Here is a 23,329-nt window from a genome sequence, read left to right as displayed (position 1 = left end):
CTTTATGTTTTTGTCATTTGTGTCTTCTGTTTGAGTTTCATTATTGTTTTGTAGTTATTGTTGATTTTATTGTTTTAAAAAATAAAATAAAAAACATACAGCGCAAAAAAAAAGAAAAAAAGAAAAATACACAAAAAGGAAAAGAAAAAAAATTATCTTTTTTGTAATTGTCCTTTTCTTATACTAGTTTTTTTTTTACCAAAGATGAATCTTTTTTGAAGAGGAAGAGAATGATACGTGTTTCAAATGTTCGTGATATGAAGAGTTCAAGTGTTACTAGAAGATATTAGTTTATATTTTTAGAATGTTTTAATTTTTTTTTTGTTTACCCAAACGGTATCCCCCAACCCGACAAGTTAAGAACTAATCCGTCGCGGATCTGAGCTTCATTTAAGGGTCTGCCGCTGGCTAATGAGTTGCTGCATGTACAATGATTTTGTTTATTTAATTACTAGATTGGGCCTTATGTTTGTTGGCTTAAAGTTTCCTATATTTTAACCTAATAAAAGGTTATAAATACCTCATAAACTAGTATAGTTGTAATTCAGAATTATTTAGAGGTTTAAAATTTTTTTTTGGGTTTTATGATGAAACCACGATGTGGACAATTGAGGTTGAGTAAGCCCCTCTCGACAATTTCCTTTTGCTCGTCACTCAGTTTCTTGTAGACAACTTTTTGAGGAAAAAATTTCCTACAATAGCACCAGCATTGAAATAGGTTAATATAAACAAAGTAACACATAAATAACAGCAAAACTTTATTAATAGAATATAGCAGAAAAATCTTTTTTTATAACCAGTTGAATTTAGACCCGGTGCATCTCTTATGGTTATGTCGATCTTTCCAAAGCACGTCTCTAAGAATCCTTTATAGAGATCGAAGGAATGTGCCAATTCCCTCAAGAGGTTGTGTGGGACATTTAATGACGAGATATGTCTCAGTGCGCCAAATCCCATTTTCTCGATGATTGCTTTCTTTTGATCACGCATTTTGGCAAATATCTCAGCTATCATTCTTATAGAGCATCTCAAATTGTGAGTTTTCTACAATAATTTGAAATTATGTTATACGATATATTTATAGTACAAAAGTAGAGTTGATTTAATGTGTATATGTTTACATCATAAACTGGCTTTTTTCTTTTTAAGACGGTCTTCTTGGCAACTTTCTTCTTTCTCATTTAGACGGTAAGGAATTAAAAATTTGGTCAATACTTAACAACAATATCAACTGAACCTCGGTTAATTCATAAATGAACCAAAATTAATTCACTATTTAAACAAGCAAACACATAGACTCAATCATCAACAAAAATATTCCATGACCTAAGCACAGTAAATTCAAGTGAACGAGACCAAATGAACCTCAATTAAACTAAGTAATGAACCAAAATTACTTAATGATCCCACCACAAAAAATTATTTCAGAACAAATAAACAAAAAAACTCAATAATTAACAAAAACACATCCAAATCATTTTTTGATAAGAAAAAATAGTCTAAATTACACCAGAAGCAGTACGAAGTCTATTATATGCCCTAACTATACGAAATCCAGGAGAACGAGATTCAATCATTAACCAAAACATGTGCAAATCAATTTTATATCCAGAAAAGCGTCTATGTGAGTTAGATAACACCGAATGAGTATTGTTATCACAAAATGTACACTATAAAAAGAACTATTATTTCTATTTTTTGTTTTTAACTATATCAACTATCTCGCAAGAGAGAGAAGACGAAAGTACCTTCAATGATTTCTCTTTTTCTTTTCACTTGAGTTTTCGCTGAGTTTTGATTGTTTGTTGTGAGATTTTAAGAGAGATTTTAAATTTGAGAAAAAAAAATAAAAATTTATGTTGCATAGCTCTTAGAAATAAAAGTAATTTTTTTTAGATTTATGCTAATTTAATTGAATTTGGACGTAAAAAAGTTTAAATATATAACATAACTATTATTTTTTTATTTATACACAGCACCGTATAAATTTTAATGTTAATATGTTATAAATAATTATTTATAGTATTTACAAACTTTACGTGTACATTTAACATATTGATGCTTAACATGCTTTAAGATGTCTTTGTTGCAACACGGTTTTTGTTTTGTTTAATCTTTAATGTAATTAAAAAAAAAGTAATCCACATGAAGGCTGATGCACTACCCTTGTTAACACAGTACCATCGTTTTATATGTTAGTGTTAAAATGGGTTGAAAATATATAAAATACCTATTTTTGAATAATCAATCAATTATATTAATAAAAGATAAAAATGTTATTTTTAAATTAGTAACAGTATTAATTAAATTTGTAAGTTATAAGTTTAAAATTAAGCAGAACAAATTTGAATATAACTTTTATACTATAACTAATCAACAATAATAAAGACTTATATAGTACAATAAAATACTAAATTAATTAATACAAAATTGTAACAAATTCACACTAACAAATACACCAGTTGAGATTTATTGCTTAAATGGGTGACCTTAATACATCACTATTTTCAAATACTAACTACTAACTATTAATTCTAGTGGTAGAAGTGTGAAGCTCCCCTCGTATATTAGATGTGTTGTAAAGTATTTAATTTTTTTTTGGATTTATTTTTACATTAACATTGCTCCTGCAAAAAATTATTTTGAATAAGCTATTTATTATTTTTAGATATTATATAGCAATTAAAATAAACTTTATATAGCAATTAAATAATTTAGGAAGAAAAAACAATTAACTACGTAAAGATCCAATTTATAATGAACTATGTATTCTATATGTACTCTTCTACAATAATTTAATTAAAAATTTTGGATCACAAACCAATAAAATAATCTAAACTTTTGTGATGGTCATTACTCTAATCAAAATAAAGAAATATTTCTTAATAGAAATTTAAAAAACTCATTTAATATTTAGATAAGAATACACATAAAAAATAAAAGGTAAAAATAGAAAAAAATAAAAAATAAAAGAACATATCTAAGTTATTAAATAGGATAAAAATTCTGCATTCAATTATAATAGCGATAAATTATTTGATCCACGTTATTTATATATACTTTAGAGAAATATAAATCAACCTAATATAGTAATATTATAAAAATACCAGCCAAGCTAAAACTAATATAAATAAGCTCTTATAGTTTAAATGGCATAATTTTTTTATACTTATTCAAGAGATTATGGGTTCCACTCTCCCTATCTTTAGTAAAAAAAAAAAACTATAAATATAAAATATATCAAATCAAATAACCAATTTAAATAACACAAACTGAAAAAAATATATAATTTAATTAACCTAAATTATGACAAATAAGCAGTGATAATTTGATTAACCTAAAATATAGAACAAATAAAATAATTTTAATCAAGGTTAACAGAAACAATTAAAAATAAAATTAAAAAATTATTTTAATTAAATATTTAAATAAATTAAATTACCATTAAAATAAAAACTAATAGCAACATTTTAATTTAATATAAATTAAAATAATATAATTATAGAATAATAAAAATAAATAAATTAAAATAAATTCATTATTTCATAATTAATATCGTTATAGTAATCAGTGGAAGAGCAATTATTTAGGAATGTATTTAGTTTTTCCATTTAGCAAATAGTATGCTATTATTGCTATATACCCGTATTTGAATTGGATTCACCAATGTAATAGTTATCCTTACAAATAGATATTATTTTTTAGTGAACTTGATTTGCCCTTATGAGAGAAGTAATGGAGAAAAACCTTTCTCTAACTTGTATTTTACTGAGGGCAGACTTGACCTTACATATTTTTTATTGTTCTTATTTATATAAGAGGCCGTGGAGGCAGTGATCCCACACTATGCTCTAAATGTGAGCCGCATATACTGATCCATGAATGGGCGTTAAAGTTATAAAAGATGGATGGTTCTGGTTCCATATATACGACGTCGTATCTATTTCAGCATGCACCGACAATTTTGGGTCAAATAACTCTCTTCCATACCAAAATCATCGCTGCCAAACTCCCCACTATCTTCCATTATTTATTTATTTATTTATTATTTATTTTGTTTTTACAGTTTTTCTTCCACTTCCACCCCTTTCTCTCTAAACCCCAAAAACAATGGCATCCTCCACATACAGGATTCAAACTATATTGGTGTGCTTGGTCATCTGCTTGAATGATGCAGTTGCAGATGTAGAACCCAACTCTGAAGGAGAAAAAAGGTGCGACAAGAGATGGATACACATAAGGAAGATACCACCAAGATTCAACTTAGATCTACTGTCAAAATGCTCCGAATACCCGCTGTTTGACGACTTCTGCCCGTACCTTGCGAACCATGGCCTGGGTCAGAAGACGCACAACCACTCAAACAGTTGGTACCGCACCGACCCGTCCACTTTGGAACTCATATTCCACCGCCGCATGCTAGAATACCCATGCCTCACCCATGACCCCTCTCTTGCCGACGCCATCTTCCTTCCGTACTACGCCTCCCTAGACGCTCTCCGCTACCTTTACGGTCCAGACTACAATTCAAGCTCTGATCACGGCCTCGAACTCTTCGAATTCCTCCAGGATGACTCCCCTGAGATCTGGGCCCGCAGAATGGGCCACGATCACTTCCTTGTTATGGCTCGCCCCGCTTGGGACTTCACGCAGCCCTTACATAATGACCCGCCTCTCTGGGGAACCTCCTTTCTTGAGCTTCCCGAGTTCTACAACGTCACCGCTCTCACGCTCGAATCTCGCGCGTGGCCCTGGCAGGAGCACGCTGTTCCTTACCCAACGTCATTTCATCCTCCGAATCTGGGTTTGTTAGAGTCCTGGGTGCAGCGCGTGCGTCGCTCCAAGCGTTCTAATCTGGCCATGTTTGCGGGCGGTGGTGGATCCTCCACGGGTGGTCCCAATGTCCGTCGGAGTATCAGGATGGAGTGCGAGTACGCGACGGCGAATGCCACCGGTGTTGACGGGTACGAGAGTCTGTGCGAATTCGTGGATTGCTCGAACGGTGTTTGTGAGCATGACCCTTTGAGGTTCATGAGGCCAATGTTGAAGTCGAGCTTCTGCTTGCAGCCGCCAGGGGACACACCGACGCGGAGGTCAACGTTCGATGGGATCGTGGCGGGTTGCATACCAGTGTTCTTTGAAGATCTATCAGCAAAGGCGCAATACGGGTGGCACTTATCAGAGAACGAATTTGAGAGTTTCTCAGTATTTATTCCAAAGGAGGATGTAGTGTTTAAGGGTTTGAAGATCTTGGATGTTTTGAAGCAGATACCCAGGGCTAGGGTTCGGCGAATGAGGGAGAAGGTTCTTGAATTGATTCCCAGAGTTGTTTATCGCAAGCATAACAGTTCTCCAGGTTTAAGGATGAAGAAGGATGCTTTTGATATTACTGTTGATGGTACTTTGGAAAAGATTCAATCCCGTCTTCAGGAACTTAGCTTGATTCATTCACAACCTCTCATTCTGTAATAATGATTTTGTCTTTTTCTAGTTAGTTAAGTAATTCGTTATAATTTACTTATTAATAGATTTTGTTGAGTATTGATTAAAGAGTAAATGCTTTTTGGAGCCAACATTTCTGCAAAATAGTGAGACTTGTAGTTCATTTCGTTTATTTCAATTTTTTTTAGCATGTTTGGATTAAAGTTTGTAAAGAGAAATTTGTATTAAATTGATTAGAGTTGGTGTTAATATGATTTATATTTAACAATTTTTTAATTAAAATAAATTATAATAACATATATGTTGTTTAGATGATATTATTTAAAATTATATTTACTTACAAAAATATTTAAAAATATGTAATTATATCATTAGAAATTATATTTTTTTTTAACAGTTTCTTATTATAGTTTCTTATTATATTTTCTTTAGCACTTCTTCACTATATATATTTTTTAAAGAATTTAAATTTTTATATTGAAATTTAGTACTTTTTATCATAATTTTTTAGTATTATTCTTTAGTACTCTAAATAAAGTACATACTAATTCAATAACACATAATAAAAATTATACAAAGTTAAACTAAAAATAATAAAATTTTAAAAAAATTATGTATTAATAAAATTTATTAAAATAATTATAAACAACTAGTACAAAAAATATATTAGAAAAATACAACAATATAATAGAGAATATCAAACAAAAAAGCTTTTAATGAAACATCCATATCATAAACAAGAAAAATAAATAAAAAATTGATAAACAATTATAATTAAAAAAAACAACTAAAAATGATAGTATAAAAACATATTTATTTATGAAGCAAGATCATACAAAAATACAATAACTCTTATGTTTTCTGATATTGAGATTAAACGATAAAATTAACAGAAAAAAATAATTTTTTTTTCAATTATTTCTTAATCTAACAATTTATGGCAAACTTAAAAATTATGACCTGATAAAAAAGAGTTAAAACACATAATCTTATTTGCATTTAAAAGAAAAAAAATTATGGCTAATGAGCTTTCTGATGCCGATCATCATTCTCGTCAACATTGTGTAAACATTATAATGTCTATTCTGATGCTAATTTTTTTTAGACATGACAATCCATCCTTATAATTAGTAGTATTAGGAAAGTGCACGCTAAGAGACAAACACTCCACATCCACATGACTTTTGGTTCAACTAAATTTAAAGTTTTTATCTAATCCACATATATGAATTATTGCAAGCGAATTATTTAATTTAAATTAGGCATTCAAATAACTATTCATCTTTATGAAGGATGATGATGGGTTTAGTTGATTGATAATAATTTTCTATGAAATATAGATTCGACTACATTTTTTGTTGGTATTATATTAGGCTACTTATGTAGACAGAAAGCCACCTAGGTAAGAATTGGCTAGTTTCGGCCCAGTAACAGGCTTGTGCTCTGGGGAGAGACTAAGCCCATGGCCCAAATTTATTATCTATTATTATTGGTCAAGTTAGTATTGAACTTGGTCTACATATATGACATTTTATTATTATTATTATTATTATTATTATTATTATTATTGTTATTATTAAGTTTTTTTTCTATTAAAAGGTAATTTTATATTTTAAGATTTAATTTTAATGCAGATATAATGTCATTTTAAAAAATATTTACATTAAACAACTAATTATATATTTTTAGAGACTTGTTACACATACAATTCTTTTTGGTATACAAGTCTATACAAATAAGCGCAAACTCAACAAAAACAACTCTCAATTTAAAGATGGTGTAAACACGGGCTTCCTCACCTTTGAATAGCGCGAAATGAGAATTTGTTCTTCTTCACCATTTGTATTTTACGTTCTTCCTTTTACTCCTTCTCCTTTTTTTTATTCTCCTTCTTCCTTGCATTCCTCCTCACTTTTTTTTCGCATTTCTCATTCTTCTTCTTTTTCGCGTTTTCATCCTCATCATAGTTCTTTTTATTGTTGTTATTGTTGCTGCATTTTATTTCTCCTCCTCTTTCTACTGATTTTGCAACATTATATATATTTTTTCTTCTTTCTTTGATTTTTTCTCCCAAGAAGAATTATAAGAAAACGAAATAAGAATATGAGGAAGAAGAAGCAGTAGAAGATGAGAAGGAGGAAGAGGAAGAGTTTTGAATTATACAGAATTTATCAGAATAAAAATACACCCAAATATCTTCGTGTTACACCCAAATTTGCTGCAAACAGAAAAAATGTTTCTTCTAATACTGCATTTTTTTCTTCTTCTTATTTTTTCTTATTTATTTCTTTCTTTTAGTTAAATAAAAATGTAAGTTCATAATCTTTCAAGTAATTTTGCAGTATTATGTGTTTCTTTTTTTTTATTTGATTTTTTTGTTTTTATTCTTGTTAAGAGAGTAAAATAAGAAAAATCTTGAGAAGGTAAAACAGAAAGAAAAAGATGAATAAGAAAAAAAAAAGAAAAAGAAGATGGTCAGAATAAAAATACACCCAAAGCTTTTTAAAACACACCAAAATATCTTCGTGTTACACTCAAATTTGCTGCAAATATAGAAAAAATGTTTCCTCTAATGTTATATTTTTTTCTTATTTCTTTCTTAGTTAAATGAATGTAAGTTCATCTTTTTCTAAGAAAATTTGCAGCATTATGTGTTTTTTCTTTTTCTTTGTTTGATTTTTTTATTTTTATTTTTGTTAAGAGAGTAAAATAAGAAGAAACTTGAGAAGATAAAAGAAAATGAAAAAGATGAATAAGAAAAAAAGTAGTAAAAGATGAGAAGGAGGAAGATGAAGAGTTTTGAATTATGCAGAACTTATCAGAATAAAAATACACCTAAATATTTTCGTATTACACCAAAATTTGCTGCAAATATAGAAAAATATTTTCTCTAATGCTACTTTTTTTCTTCTGAATTGAACCACACCTCAACCACATGATTGGATTTAAAACAATAATCAATTTTGTTCTGGTTTAATTGACAATTTGAATTTGAATTATTTATTATCTTCAACAACAAGATAATTGATGATGGAGAAGAAAGAAAAAAAGAAAGGAGGAGAAGAAATTCTAATGAAAAAAAAAGAGAACAAGGAGGAGGATGAGGAAGAAGTGGTGTTGATGATGACGATAACGAAGAACGTAAATATAAATAACTTATAAAGACTTATATGAAAAAATGCTTGTATGTAGAGAATAATTCATATTCTTATATTACTATTTAAAAGTAGCTAATTTTTATGCACATTATCTTTAAAAAAAAAATTAGATGATTGTGTTAAATTTTTATAGAATTAATATACTAAATTTAATTTTTTACTTTTATATGTATAATTTTTATATATTTTTATTTTTGATATTAAAAATAGTTGATAAAAAAATTATCTTTTAAAAAATAAAAAAACATAAAAAAATATGTGTATAAAGAATTGGCACAAATATAATGTCAAAAGATAAAATATGCCTATATGCATTGCAGGTACTAATTATTTTTTATATGACCCAATATATAGTGTGATTTTCATATATTGGCGGAAAAATTTCAAGTCTATTGGAGAATACTGATATTTCAGTTGTTTTAACTGTTGATTTTAATTAATATATATTATATATATTTTTTATAATTAAGATCAACAGTTAAAATAAGTAAAATATCAGTATTCTCGATATACTTAAAACTTTTCTTATATTGGCTAATAGGTGTATAATACATATATATTGGGTGAAAATTTGGTCGGTTTATAAACCACAATTAAACAAAAATATTGTATAGAGTCAATGACTAATCTATGGCGGTATTAAATTTCATTTAAGAGTTTGTTGCTAGCCAATGAATTACTGCATGCATAAGGCGTCGAACCTATATTATGTAGGTCGCAATTTTTTTTATTTGTCTTATACAAAATCGCGAGTCACTTTTTTTTTTTTCAGTCTAACTACCTCCAATACTAACATATTTAATAAAAAATCTAAAAATAACTTAATATTAAGTTAAAGTAAGTCTCAATATTATAAGATTTAAAATTTAGAGTTTAACCGAATTTTTACTCTATATCCAATATTTTAAAAAAAAAATTAGCCCATTGCAGGATCATATAAATTTGGTGAGAATGAAGACACCAAAAAATAAAAAAAATTCTATAAATTTCTTTTAGCAGAAAATTAAGAATTTCAAATGCCAAAATATTTCATATCAAAGTTTAACGTGACTTGTAAGTGACGTTTATGCAGGTGTCATTAATATACATACACCGATACACCATAGCTCGCAGATGCTCACATTAATTAATACTACATTATGCGATCATGACCGGTGACGTGAATCTCTTCATCATTTAATGATTTACATAATTATCAACTTTGCCATAACCTTCATTTTTCAATTCCAACACTTTTCTGGGGGCACGTTTGGTTTCTCACTTGCTCACTTTATTCACTTTACCTACCAACGTACCATATCATAAGACCAAAAATTTCTGCTTTTTAAAAGGAGGTTAGAAGTGAATAAGACTTGTGCATAAATTTGAACCTAAAACATTCAATATTTAATGGTAATAGCATTTGGCTTTCACTCTATTTGAAAACATGTAAGAATGCTGCTTTTGTATATGGTGCAATCTCAAATTTTTTCTTCGTGGCAAGTAAAATCTCTGTAGCCATTTCTGACCTGTACTTGAACTACTTTGGAATAATGTTTTGATTGGCATGTGAGATTTTGTGGACCCATAAAATCCAGCAATCACAAGTCACAACCTCAATAATAGAATTCTTTCAAGAGAAAATAAGTATTGAATTGTCACTCAAATAAAACCAGTTTAACAAAGTATAGATAGTATTGACTATTGACTCTTACCCAAAATGTGGTTAAAGTGTTTCTTAAGAAATTCAAGCCATTAATTAAGAAATAGCCTAAGCCTAGAGACTAGAGACTACTAGAGACTAAAGAGGCTGGCTATGCTTTTGATGAATGGAATTCGTTGGTGAAAAAGTACATGACAAGGCGATGATGGTGATGATGATGATAGAAGGAAGAGAAAGCATTTGCTGAAGTTGGTCATGTTTTGACCAAGTTGAGAATGGATGTTTTGAGGTCTTAGATTTTGGTGCAGCCACCTGCGTCTAAACTGGGAAATTGCTCTATAGAGCATATCAAGATGAGGGTAGTCCTTTGTTTCTCTAATGGGGACTAAATTGACCGAGGTTTGGTGAAAAATTCAAGTGTTTTTTGGTCCAAATTGGAAGCATTTAAGGCACCCTTTTTGTCCTGCTCAATGGTGATGTAGCGTAGGCCTCATTAATCTGCATCTTACGCTTTCCCCATAACATAACACAGCTAGCTTTGGCGCTTTTTACCTTGTCCTATATTATTTTCTTGCTTCTCTTTAGCCTTTTGCCACCTCCTAGACAAAAGAAAAACGCTTCTTTTCTTCATTTGTTATATCACATCTTCACATATAAAACAACCCCATAATCATGCTAATAATATAGAAAAGGTTTTAAGCACTTTTTTAATTTAGATGTGGGAGAGAGAATGGTATAGAACGTAGATATAGAGTGTACAGGTGCTTTATGCAATTGTGATATTAGAGCAAAAATTGGACCGTCCGATTTTTGAGTATATAAATTACCTTTATCAAAATTTAAATTTCCTCTTCTCCACTAATCGGACTGTCCGATTAGTAAGTTTAATTTTTTTTACACAGAAATCGAATGGTTCGATTTCTTCATCCTGTTTCAGAAAAAGCTGTTCCCACATATATGTCTAGCACCCATATTTTCTACAATAATACACAACACACACATGCTTCTCATATCCAAAAAAATAACCGGTTTTAAGTATATCAGCACATTGATATTTTAGTAAATTTTAATCGTTCATCTTAATTAAATACATTATATATATATATATATATATATATATATATATATATATATATATATTAATGTACCGATACACTTAAAAGTTTTTCAATAATATAAAAATGGGTTAAAGATTATTAGCCAGTATTTCCATGCAAGGACTTTACTTTGGTACGTGTTTTCTCAAGGCAAATTGGAAAAATACTAGAATGTTCATCCAACTTATTAAACAAAAGGACCCAAGTTACTCAAATTTTTCACTGAAGAATCTTTTACTTAGAAGTTAGAAGAACAATAAAAAAGAATTCTTTTGTAGAAATCATTCACATGAAACAAAAGCTTAATACATGTACAAGGGACAAAAAGATAAGATAGGATAAATAAAGAGATATAGTGCATGTTCATAAAATAACGCAAGGGAAGGGGGCCTCCTATTTCATTTTGGTTTTCCTAGAAACCCAACATCAAATATTAAGCAAATAAAAATAAAAATTAGGAATTACCTTATTTAAACAAATGTTACGAAAATAAATAAATAAATAAGCAAATAAAAATAGAGAAAAAGAATGATGTAAAGGGGTGGGAGAAGGAGAAGCAGAAGAAGCAGTGGTGGTGTTCTTGTGTCAGTGTCACATTATGCTTTGATAGCCATTTTTCTTTGCCTTCCCTTCCTTTCTTTTGTTCGCTAACCTGCTACATTTTTGGCATTTTCCCAACCCTTTCTTTCTTTTGTTTTTTTTCTATCGTCTCTCTGCTTTCACTTCTCCTCTGTTTTTTCAAGTTTCTAATCCCTTCTTCAACCTTCTCACTCTTTCCTCATAATGGAAGCAAAGACTCCTCGTGCTGCCTCAGAACCATTGAAGTATCAGGTAACTAACTTAGTTACACTATGATGATAACTTTCAGCTTTTTGCTATTTGCTTTCTTAAGCACTTAAGCTCGTCTCCTCTCTGTTTCTCAGACATGGTTCTTGAAGGTTTCCATACACTGTGAAGGTTGCAGAAGGAAAGTAAAGAAAGTTCTACGCAACATTGATGGTACTATTCAGTATTTACCAAGCTTAAACATAAATTAAAAAACATTTTTTTTGGTTGCTCTGCATATATGAACAGTATTTTGACTTGAAATTTCAACACTTTCTACTGTTCCCTGTTTTTCTATAGGGTCTAGTTCTTGTTTTCCACACATGCATGAACTGTATAACAATAACATTGCTAAGATTTCACATTTTCACCAAGTCAACTCAAAGTTAGTTCTTTCATTTTTAGAAAAAAAAAATCTTTTTTTTTACAGAACTTGTGCACGTTTTTGGTTTCTTGTTAATGACACAGAATTTTGGGTATTTCCCAACGTTTTTATTTTTGTTTTCTTTTGCAGGTGTTTTCACTACAACAATTGATCCCCAGCAGCAGAAGGTTACAGTGACGGGAAGTGTTGGTGTTGAGACTCTCATAAGGAAACTGATCAAAGCTGGGAAGCACGCTGAGATTTGGCCGGAAAATGGCGCCGGAAAGGACGGGAAACCGAAGAAGAGGAACGAACAACAAAGAGATGCAGAAAGCGTGGAGAACCACCACCGTTCCCCTGCAAATGCTGAAGCAAACTCTGTCTCTGCCAAAAACAGGGGAATTGAAAATGCAGACAACTCAAGCAACAACAAGAAGAAGACCAGCGAGTCCAAAACCGGCGGCAAAAAGTCGCCGGAGAAGTCTTCGGGAGGTGGTGCCTCACCACCGGAGCAAGAGCAGAAGGGTAAGGGTGGTGGTGGTGGTGGTGAAGGTGAAGGTGAAGGTGAAGGGGATTCAGTGAAGAAGAATAAGAAGAAGAAAAAGAAGGTTCAGAGTAGTGGAATTGAAAAGAATGGGTCGAGTTCAGCATCATCAAGCGGTGCAGGTGCACACAGTGGATCAGGAGAGGGAGTGGGGCAGATGAATCTGAGCCCTACACGTCAGCAAGAATGGGCATATGCGTATCCAGAATCAGAATCTTACTACTACCCAGGAGCAGGACCTTTGGTGTACCTAGCAACATATAACAGATTTTGTCCCATGGCCATGCATGGCAAAATGGGTGGTGGTCCTTCTTACTATGTTTCACCATTGCCCTACATCTCTGCAGGTCTTGACCATGACCCTTACCACTTTCAATCTCCACCGTTGGTTCCTTTTGAGATCTTCAGTGATGACAATGCTAATGCCTGTTCTCTTATGTGAACTTGATTGCACCTTCTGTTTTGTTATAGTCTTACATAGTTTAGTCTAGTTTAGTTTTGGTATGGTGATATCATATATGGTTTATTCTGTATTAGAGCTCATAGCTTTTTAGCTTCCTTTGATTTGATTTTGGACCAACGTGTATAAATGATGTTCTAATATGGAACCTTTAATGTTTTGTTTTGGATGGAAAATGGAGGGCATGTGTATATATATATATATAATCATCCTATTTTGGCCTTATCCATCTCAAACTTTGGCTGCATTGGGGTTGGGCTGAGACAAAGATTGAAGTCTTTGTCATTTGCAACAGGGTAAAGCAAAGCAAAGAAATATTCTTAAGAGAGATACCATCCTCCATGTTGTAAAGGAAAATACAGTTTCAGCAATGAAATGAGTCAAGTTACATGAAGCTTGACCTGTGTTTAGACTACATTTGCTCCTCAGGCAAATGTTTCCTTTTTCCAATATTAAGACTCTATTTTTTTTTTTAAATTTTAGAAATGTAAACATAGCATAAACATCCTTCTATTTGCAACTGATGAATTATCTACTTGACAACTAAATTTGGTATTGGTATTGGCATCTCATACCAAATTAAAAAGACTTATGCTTGGTTGACATTCTGCAATTTGTGTATTTGGGTCAAAAACATATCTTTGAAAACATGTATTATTATTGTTTCTCATCTCATCAACTTTCTGCTTGAATAAATATAAAAGAAAAGGCAGCCAAGGGAATCAGTGTTTCTAGTTGCAATCTGAGTGAAGCTATTAAAGTAATGATTATAACATCCATCCATCACTACAAAGAATAGAGAAGAGAAGAAGATCAGTTTCTAGTAGCCAAGTCTCATTTTAAGGCCATCCATTTCGGCATCGCATGCATATTCTCAAAGCCATCAGCATCACAAGTCTGTACTGTGTGGATGCTTAATAGTTATAGTTTAAAACATATTAATTTAATTAAAATATATAAGTATATGCTGTGAGCATACCATACATGGAGTTCTATATATGTTTTTCTACTTACTTTTAAGTTTTAGCTTTCAAGTTTCAACTCACATGCAAAGTTTGTAATGTATTGTTAGTAAATTAACTTTTTCAGCGATTCAAATAGAGAAGAAAGAAATAATGGTTCCATGATGAGGGATTGAGGAGTGAGGATGCAATGAATGCCCCCTGCAATGGTTGTGCACGTTGAAGAGAGCCATGTGAGTGATTGAGGTTGTGGACCTAAGAATAATTGTGAGCATCAATGAAATAAAGTGCAAAAAGTGTTAAAGGGAGAGTTGCATGTGACAAGTGTAGTCCATTATCACAAGCTTGAAGCCCGAGAAGATAAAAAGTGGTGATGCTATTATGTGAATCAAGCAGTCATGCATTCAAGTGAAGTGAGTGAATTGAAACACAGATAATACAGCTTGATAGGACACTGATACTACAGTATTCAATTTCAATTTATGACTCACTGGAGTAAACTTCTATTAAAAGTTGTATTCTATATTTCTATTTATCAACATTTATTCCCAATGGCCTTTTTGTTAGTATCATGATATTAATGTTAACATGATCTTACAAATAATAATATATAATGATGCTATTTTTCCTGAAAATTGTGTGCTACTGGAAGATAAGACATGCTATAATCTGAAATATAACTTAGTATTTTATATGAATTTATAGGAAGGGAAATTGAGAACACATGCATGTAAATGAACACTGAAGTCCAAGGCAAAAACAAACGCATTCAAACAAAGCGGTAAGACTATCAAATTTTTCACATTTCAAAGGGTCAACTAATAATTGATTCTACTATTCTAAAATGACATATATACACTTTCAATTTCAAATCACAACTTCAACCTATATAATGCTGTAATGGACCAAGAATGTCCATGAAAAAAAGCTACTCAGAAGCCAAGTTTTGATTTGGGCAGTCTTAGATGCAAGTTGATGCCTTGGAAGTCCTCTGATTCATCCCAAGCATGATCACCATTACAGTCACATCATCATGGTACTTCCTTCTTCTTCCAGCAGGAATATTCATCAACTCTTCCATGGTCAAACCTGCATCAATATTGATCAGCTAAACAGATATGCAAAAAGTCTGTAAGTGTTAATTTAGTAAAAGATGGAGAAAAATTGACCTGCAGAATGAGCTGCTCTAGCTACAAGCTCTTCTATGAGAAACTTTGCCGGATCGCCCAAAGGGTTGCTCAAGATATAAGACTCAACAAGCTTTACTGCCTCAACGTTGCTGAAGAAGTCGAATAAACCATCACTCCCTACCACAACAAATTGATCAGAATTCGAGATTTTATGGACATTCAGTGATGGTTGAGTGGAAATATACGGAGGGCTTGTTAGATCACGCACTCGAAGGATTCCCATCAAAGCATCATTGAGATTTCTCTGCAATCAAAATGAAATAATTAGAAAATCAAATCCACCCTTGCATCCATTCAAACACAACGCAAAAGCCAGGAATACCAACTTTTTTCAAGTAGCCGACTCCAAAGGCGCGAGTAACCTTGAGCTTCCCTTTCACCTTTCCTGCTACAACAACCTTGGGATCATCAAGATGATTGGCTACAAGTGTAGCTCTTTCGGCTTCATTGTCGACGGTATGGCTATCAGTAAGCTGGATAGCCTTGAGCATTCCATCGCCACGACTGCATGTTGCCAATACTGCTCTGCTGTCACCTAGATTAAGTGTATACAAATCATTACCATGAAGAAGCACAACTAAAACACAAGATCCAATTGAAACTAAATCTGGACGATCCTCCATTTCCTGCTCAACCATGTACAAGAAATCATTCTCAGCTTGAGTAAGAGCACATTGGAGGCTATCAAGTACCCTGTGTGAAAGGGATCGGTCTGCTTCACAAATAAGGCTGTGGTTCTGCTCTAAGTTATATTGAGGGGATCCACCCAAACTTATCAAATTTTCAGATTCTACCATGGAAACTGGCTCAAATTCCCAAAATAACTTGTTCAAGTGAGATATGATGGTATCATAGAGTGTACCAGCCAGAAAGTCAGCTGCATCTCTACCATTAAAGCCATCATAAATTGCACAAAAGAGCCATCCATTCTCTTCAGAACATACCGCTTGAACTCTATCTTCACCAGCAGCTCCTCCTGCCACTTGTAGTTCGGTAGCATTAAGAAAACCTTCAGTTCTGGTAGGATCGCTCATGGACTTGAATGTGCAGGAGTCATATTCTAGTATATCACTTGAGGTGGAAGGACTACAACTTAGGTAAGATAAACTACTTGGCAGAGAAGATGATAGCCTTTCCAGCTTTGAAAGACTTGGTGAAGAGGGCACCTTGCGAAATGAATTAGGAGAGTCCCAACTTGGAAGAATTTCACCTCCTATCTTACCATTGCAGAGGTTTGTGTTGGCGAGTGTAGCGTTTGCGCTTAAGGCCGCTCCTGACAAGCACGAGAAACTGCTTGTCCTACGGACTTCAGGAAGGATATTGTGGCGATTGGCCACCTCACAAGGGATGCCACCTCTTTCAATATTGTTGCACTGATAGCCAAAACTTATTTTTATTTCTCCTTCAGGACTAAGCATGTTTCTTGTCTGTTTTAACAGAGATCAATTATCAGCACTATCAGTATAATTGGTCAACACATAGCTAGAAATACATTGAAACCATATCAAAACAATTTTCAGTGTACATAACAAGGTTTATAAAGAAACTATAGAATATAAAATATACATGGAACAAGATGTCCTTGGTGTCATGAATTTCACCCTATTTTGAAACCACTAGGTATCTTATAAGTTGGGTCTATTTTTACAATTCATGAGACTAATCCAAGAGATACATTCTCTGCACAAGCTAACAGTTACTTGATTGCTTCTATAAGTTTCGAATTTGCATCCTCAGATCATGTCCACCCCAATTAAGCCCTTGCCGGTATCCGTGGTTGGACCCTGTTCCTAGGTCTGCATGGTGTCCCTACTGTCCCATGTAACCAAACATAAATAAATAAAAATTCCAGTTGTAAGGGTAGGGATCAGCACTGCAATGCGTGAGATTGGCCATTAAAGGCACTCCCTTTGTAAACCTATCAGCAAAACAACCAAATAAAACAGTAGCTGAAAGCTAAACAATCTCTATTTGAGAATTCTAGCATTTCTAAACAATCTCTGGGAATTTATTTAGCTAAAAAAGTGCCCTTTGCTTGCTACCAATCTCAGAAAACTAAAACCTAAGAAACGCAGTCAGTCCTAGTAATACTCAAAACAATCATACCGAAATGGAGGCAAGACAACAAAATGCCATGAGAGAATAGAAGACAAGATTAAAAGGAGAGAAAAAAGGGGACTTACTGTGGATGGTGATTCCCGAAGAGTGAAGAAGAGAAGAATAAGAAAGGATAGGAAATATAGGAGTGTATATATAGAGAGAGATGAGAGAGTGGGAGTGGGAGTGTGAGTTAACAAATCACAAAGAAGAAGAAGAAGAGGAGGAAATAAAATTGGTAGCGTGGGGGTGTGTGTGAGTGAGTGAGTTAGTGGAGAATCTGAGTGATATTGAGAATGGATGGTACACAACACATCTACTATAGTTTCCAACTTTCCATAAACATTCATTCATTTCATCTTGTCCTCTCTTTGTTACTATTTTACCGCTAACGCTAACAACCACTTTCACTTTCACACGCACACGCCTCATCACTCATGACGGCTCTTTCCAAATTAATTACCTCTAATAAAAGAAAGAGGAATTTTTAGCATACAAACCATACAAGTTATTTATTTTTTTCATATTTTTTCTTTTTCTTTTTATTTTTTTTCGTGCCTCTTTTTCTTCTTCGATTTTAAAGTGTTTTATCTTCATCGTCGTGTTTCTTTTCGTTCTTCTTTTGATTTTATAACATTATGTATTTTTTCTTCTTTATTTGATTTTTTTCTTCCAAAAAAAATTATGAGAATATGAAATAAGAAAATGAAGAAGAAAAAGCAACAGAACATGAGGAGGAGAAAGAGAAAGAGTTATGAATTATGCATAAGGTGTACTTCAACGAATTTTTGGTGTATTTTTTAAATCCTTTGGGTGTATTTTTGTAATCCTTTGGGTGTATTTCTGTAATCGGTTGGGTGTATTTCTGTAATTGTTTGGATATATTTCTGAAGTTCTATTATCTTCAAAACAATTTCAAAGTTTTGATTTCAGAAACCATGAAAATCTAAAAAAACGAAACAAGAATACCAGTGATAAACGCAGATAAAACAATGAATGAAAAGGCAAAGAGAGAACGCACGAAGGAGATCAAACAAATTTGATAAAAAAAAACTCGTTTTCTTGGAGGAAGAAGAAGAATAGTAGGAGAAGAAGAAGGAGAAGAAGAAGGAAGAGAGGAGGAGAAGGAGGAACACGAAGCACGCCATGGAAATCGTATATGGGTCAGCGTGTTTTTTGTTAAGTTTTTCCCAACTTGTATGATTTGTAAACCAAATGACTTGTATGTGTAGCACTCCTCTAAAAGAAATTGGATCATTTAAACTTCAAATTTTAAATTTTTATTTAAGGTATAATTTTTATTTTTGAATTTTTTTATATTTTTTAATATTTCACCAATAAAATAAATGATAAAAAATTATATTTTACTTCTGTTTTGAGAATTACTTGAAGTCCAAGTTCTTCGTGAGAAGGTGGTGGTACCTACAAAAGACTTCGATGCTTAAATTAGCATGGACTTTAGACAGATTTTTAGTAAATTAGAACGTAAATATACCTCAGGGGTGTTATTGATGAATAACCATTCTTTTTATCTTGGAAGTTTGTTAGGATATATCTTTCACGAAAAATAGAGATAATTGAAGAAATTTGAGGAGACAATTACTTACTTAAATAAGCATAAACTACCCGTTTCATCCTTATTAGGCTTGACTTTTGTGTTTTAGACTTAGGGGTGTCCGCGGATCGGATCGAATCGGATATGGCCGAAAATTTGATCCGATCCGCACAATTTTCATCGGATCGGATATCGGATATATCCGCATAATTGAACATTCTCTTTTTAATCATATTTTTATGTAAAAATTCAATAAAAATATTTCTTTCACACTTTTAAATTTATTTATTTCTAAAATATTTTTAATCAAACTTTTTCTAAATAACAAAAATAAAATAATACAATATATAAATAATAATTACTAACTAAAACATACAAACAAGTAAATATAATATCAAACATATATATATTTACTTATTTTTTATTATTATTTTGCGGATCTGCGGATCCGCAGATCAGATAGGCAGATGTAGAGCAGATATCCGCGATTCGATTCGTAAAGAGTGCGGATCAAGTTCTATCCGATCCGATCAATATGCGGATCGGATCGCATCCGCAATTTTTTGGATATTTATCGCGAATTTGCGGATACGATCTGATCCATGAACACTCCCATTTGGACTAAAGTATAAACATTTTTAAAATAAAATTTAAAATTTAAAAGATTTAAATTCTTAATAAAATATAAATTTATTTATTTTATATTCTAAAAATATATGATAAAATTATAAATGAATTTTTCTTTATAAAAATATAAATAATTTAAATTTTTAATACATTTATTTTGAATGTATTAAATAAAAAAATTTAGAGTAAAAGACATATCGGTCCCTAACCTTTTTAAAGTTGGACATTTTCGTCCGTTAAGATTTGAAAATACTTTTAACCCCCTCACCTTGTAAAATCTGGGACAATTAAACCCCTTCGTTGATTTAGGTTGGAAAACGGCACCGGAGAAGGCTGATGTGGCTGGGGGGAGTGTGAGCTGTCCGTTTAGGTTGTTGAGCTGGATGGGAAACTAAAATTTGAAGGACAGATCGATTCCTCACACTCCAAACGACATCCTCCCCTTCCCTGAGCCTATTTCACATAATGTTATTCCTATAACACCCAGAAGCCACACCTGTAATTACTGAAAACCCTACCAGAAGACAAACAGTTTCTTTCTCTCTCCAAAAAAGAACGTCTTCAACTCGTTGAGAAGGTGTTGTGTGCTTAGTGGACGTTGCGGGTGGCGAAGGGTTTGACAGGCTTCGTCTGGCAAGAAGCTGCCGTCTGCTACAGAGGTAAAGGTATTAGTGGAATATACTATTCGTTCTTGTCTAACTATTTGGTAGAATATAATGCATGGGGTTGGGGTTAGTCATGATTGCATGCTCTGTTTCGGGGAAAAGACTAAAAAAAATTCTATAGGGATTTAACTGATTTCAAAATCTCACGCACTTAATCTAGGGTTTAATGTGTGATTGCTATATTTGTGCATAATGCAGATGGTTGATATATATGCGGTACCTGTTTTTCACCATAGAGGTCATTTTGGTAGAGGACCCAGTGACACTCTTGAGTATATTGGTGGGAAGGTTGAAAATTTTTCAGAGATGGATCTGGACTTCGTGAATTTTGGGGATTTGGTTACACTATTCAAGGGTCTGGGCTATGCAACATACAGGACAGTGTATTGGTATGACCCAACGAGCAATGATCTTGAGTCTGGACTGCACATTCTGAGAGGGGATGTAGGAATCAATGAAATGCGAGAGAACAAGCTGAGAAATTCAACTAGCAACGAGTTCTACATTTACTTCGATCACCCTGTTGATGAGCCACAGATTGTGGAAGAAGATGCTACTGCAGAACAGGGGCCGGAAGAATTTGATGATTCAGTTGATGTTGACAGTATCATGCGAGAGCTTCAGTCATCACCATCGACAGCATGGGATGGGAATGGTAGTGGGGAGGACGAGTTGTATAAACCTCTTCCAAATGGCAGTGGAACTAGTTCTGATGATGACTCTTCTAGCTGTGATGAGGAAAATGATGTTATGAAGAAAAGAAGAACTCTGAAAGGGAAGGAGAAAGTGCTTCCAAAAAGAAGGGTCACTGTCAAGGGAGGGCCAGGGGCCGAGTCAAGTGGGAACAAGAGAGGTGCTGGGAGAAAGACTGCAGGTGGGCCTGATGGCAAAGGTACCAGGCCAGCTGCCAAGTCCAAAGGAACTGGACCTAGTGCGAAGCCCAAAAGAACCAGGCCTACTGCCAAGCCCAAAGGAAGTGTGCCTAATGTCAAGCCCTAAAGAACTGGTGCTTCTGTGCATACTGAACAAGATGTCCCATCTGTGCAGCCCAATGACAGGCCTCCAATAGGGCTTTATGTGAATGAGGAGGATTCAGATGATGATGACCCCGTTTATGAGTACGCATCTGAGGACCTTCACACACCAGTATCTTCAGAAGATGAGGGAGACAAGCATGAATTTTCAGTGTTTAATGAAGAGTATGGGTTTGGAGATGGGAGATTTGAGGTGGATACCAAGTTTGCAACCATAGATGGTTTCAAAGAGGTTGTCAAAGATATGTTCATATCTGAGGGGAGAGAACTGTTGTGGATAAAAAATGATAAGGAAAGGGTGAGAGTTGCCTGCAGGGATGAAAGCTGTCCATGACTGGCACATCTATCTTACAATAAGACACTGTTATGCTTCCAGGTTAAGACTTACAAGTCCGAGCACACATGCGCAAGAGATCTGGGTAGCAATGCTGTTGATCAACACTGAATCAGTAAGAAAGTGGAAAAGAAAATGGCAAGTCAACCTCATATGACAACTAATGAGGCAATTGATTTTCTCAGAGAAGAGTTTAACTTAGTTGTGCATCCAAAGATGGTATATAGGGCAGTAAAAGAAGCCAAGGAAAGGCTAGTGGAAACGAAAAAGAACGGTATGAAAAGCTCAGGGACTATGGGATGGAGATTCTCAAGAGTAATCCTAGGTCGACGACAAGAATTGATGTGAAGCCTATCCCTCAGTCCCTCCTGTCTTTGACAAGATATATATCTGCTTCGAGGGCTATAAGCAAGGCTTCAAGAATGGATGTAGGCCTTTCATCCATCTAGACGAAGCCTTTCTTAAGACATACCATGGAAGCCAGTTACTGTCAGCAGTGGCCCAGGATGCCAACAACCAATTCTATGTTGTGGCATTTGCTGTTGCAAGATCTAAGACCAAGGAATCATGGAGATGGTTCCTGACACCAGAAAGATCTGGGTGATGCCTCCCAATTCGGTTGAAACTTTATGTTTGACCAGCAAAAGTAAGACTCTTACTTTCCTTTATGTGTTTAGTTGTTGGTGTTTATTGAATTAGCCTATAATCTGTTTAGTTGTTGATGTTTATTGAGTTATCATGTAATCTGTTTATTTGTTGTTGTTTATTGAGTTAGCCTATAATGTGTTTAGTTGTAGGGTTTGTTAGGTTAGCCTATAATACTGTTTATAGATTGGTGTTTATTTGTTTCCAAAAATATATTTGACTAGGGCCTGCTACTAGCATTAAAAGAGGTAATGCCAAAGGCACATCATAGAAACTGTGTCATGCATATATGAAAGAACTTTATTAATTGGTTCAAAGACATGCATATTAGAGACATTGTGTGGGAGTGTGCTAGGTGTACAACTGAACCAGAATTCAAAGAGAAAATGGATAGGCTGAAGGGGGTTAACAACGCGGCATGAGAATATTTGATGAAATTTGAACCTACCACTTGGGTTAAAGCCTATTTTAGTCATGGACCCAAGGTGGATAACCTGACTAATAATATGTGCGAAGTGTTCAATGCAAAGGTAGTAAAATACAGACTTAAACTTGTGTTGACAATGTGTGAGGAGATTAGGTGCTACTTAATGAGGAGGATGACCAAGCACATTAGATTGTTAGAACACCATAGTGATAAGCTAGCACCAGTTCAGGAGAAAAGGTTGCAGATGAAGATAAAACCAAG

At 33.3% G+C, this 23,329-nt stretch overlaps 3 protein-coding genes across 8 annotated transcripts; 2 read left to right on the top strand and 1 right to left on the bottom strand.

Moving 5' to 3' along the window:
• Positions 1–3,824: 3,824 nt before the first annotated feature.
• On the top strand, positions 3,825–5,691 carry LOC112704075 (probable xyloglucan galactosyltransferase GT19). Its single transcript, XM_025755641.3, has one exon. The coding sequence runs from the start codon at positions 4,111–4,113 to the stop codon at positions 5,467–5,469; it is 1,359 nt and encodes a 452-aa protein (XP_025611426.1). The 5' UTR covers positions 3,825–4,110; the 3' UTR covers positions 5,470–5,691.
• Positions 5,692–11,711: 6,020 nt separating this feature from the next.
• Positions 11,712–13,755, top strand: LOC112704061 (uncharacterized). The gene is made up of 3 exons (XM_025755635.2): positions 11,712–12,170; positions 12,263–12,338; positions 12,679–13,755. Exons 1-3 carry the CDS (start codon positions 12,123–12,125, stop codon positions 13,512–13,514), a joined length of 960 nt encoding a protein of 319 aa, XP_025611420.1. The 5' UTR covers positions 11,712–12,122; the 3' UTR covers positions 13,515–13,755.
• A 1,507-nt stretch (positions 13,756–15,262) lies between these two features.
• Positions 15,263–18,146, bottom strand: LOC112704023 (probable protein phosphatase 2C 40). 6 transcript variants are annotated; one of them, XR_011868158.1, is made up of 5 exons: positions 17,868–18,146; positions 16,011–17,111; positions 15,893–15,928; positions 15,664–15,801; positions 15,263–15,583 (listed from the first exon to the last, which is right to left on the bottom strand). XR_011868158.1 is itself a non-coding variant. In XM_025755627.2 (5 exons), exons 3-5 carry the CDS (start codon positions 17,100–17,102, stop codon positions 15,456–15,458), a joined length of 1,485 nt encoding a protein of 494 aa, XP_025611412.1. In that variant the 5' UTR covers positions 17,103–17,111; positions 17,385–17,496; positions 17,868–18,090; the 3' UTR covers positions 15,263–15,455. The 6 variants fall into 6 exon arrangements, 5 of the variants coding, with proteins under 5 accessions (XP_025611412.1, XP_025611400.1, XP_025611404.1 ...); XM_025755627.2 differs by adding an exon at positions 17,385–17,496 and having other exon boundaries at positions 15,664–15,928; positions 17,868–18,090; XM_025755615.2 differs by adding an exon at positions 17,385–17,602 and having other exon boundaries at positions 15,664–15,928; positions 17,868–18,071.
• Between the last annotated feature and the right edge of the window lie 5,183 nt (positions 18,147–23,329).

Source organism: Arachis hypogaea, chromosome 1 (genome assembly GCF_003086295.3).
Source record: "Arachis hypogaea cultivar Tifrunner chromosome 1, arahy.Tifrunner.gnm2.J5K5, whole genome shotgun sequence".
Classification (NCBI taxonomy): domain Eukaryota; kingdom Viridiplantae; phylum Streptophyta; class Magnoliopsida; order Fabales; family Fabaceae; genus Arachis; species Arachis hypogaea.
This window is presented reverse-complemented; position numbering and strand designations above follow the sequence as displayed.

Excerpts from the sequence above, each read along its gene's own strand:
- LOC112704023 (XM_025755631.3), bottom strand. The coding sequence starts at position 18,131 with ATGAATGTTTATGGAAAGTTGGAAACTATAGTAGATGTGTTGTGTACC. Across the intron at positions 15,929-16,010 it reads GAGTCGGCTACTTGAAAAAA|AGAAATCTCAATGATGCTTT; the intron begins GTTGGTATTCCT and ends TTTTGATTGCAG. Across the intron at positions 15,584-15,663 it reads TAGAGCAGCTCATTCTGCAG|GTTTGACCATGGAAGAGTTG; the intron begins GTCAATTTTTCT and ends ATATTGATGCAG.
- LOC112704061 (XM_025755635.2), top strand. The coding sequence starts at position 12,123 with ATGGAAGCAAAGACTCCTCGTGCTGCCTCAGAACCATTGAAGTATCAG. Across the intron at positions 12,171-12,262 it reads CAGAACCATTGAAGTATCAG|ACATGGTTCTTGAAGGTTTC; the intron begins GTAACTAACTTA and ends TCTGTTTCTCAG. Across the intron at positions 12,339-12,678 it reads AGTTCTACGCAACATTGATG|GTGTTTTCACTACAACAATT; the intron begins GTACTATTCAGT and ends TTTCTTTTGCAG.
- LOC112704075 (XM_025755641.3), top strand. The coding sequence starts at position 4,111 with ATGGCATCCTCCACATACAGGATTCAAACTATATTGGTGTGCTTGGTC.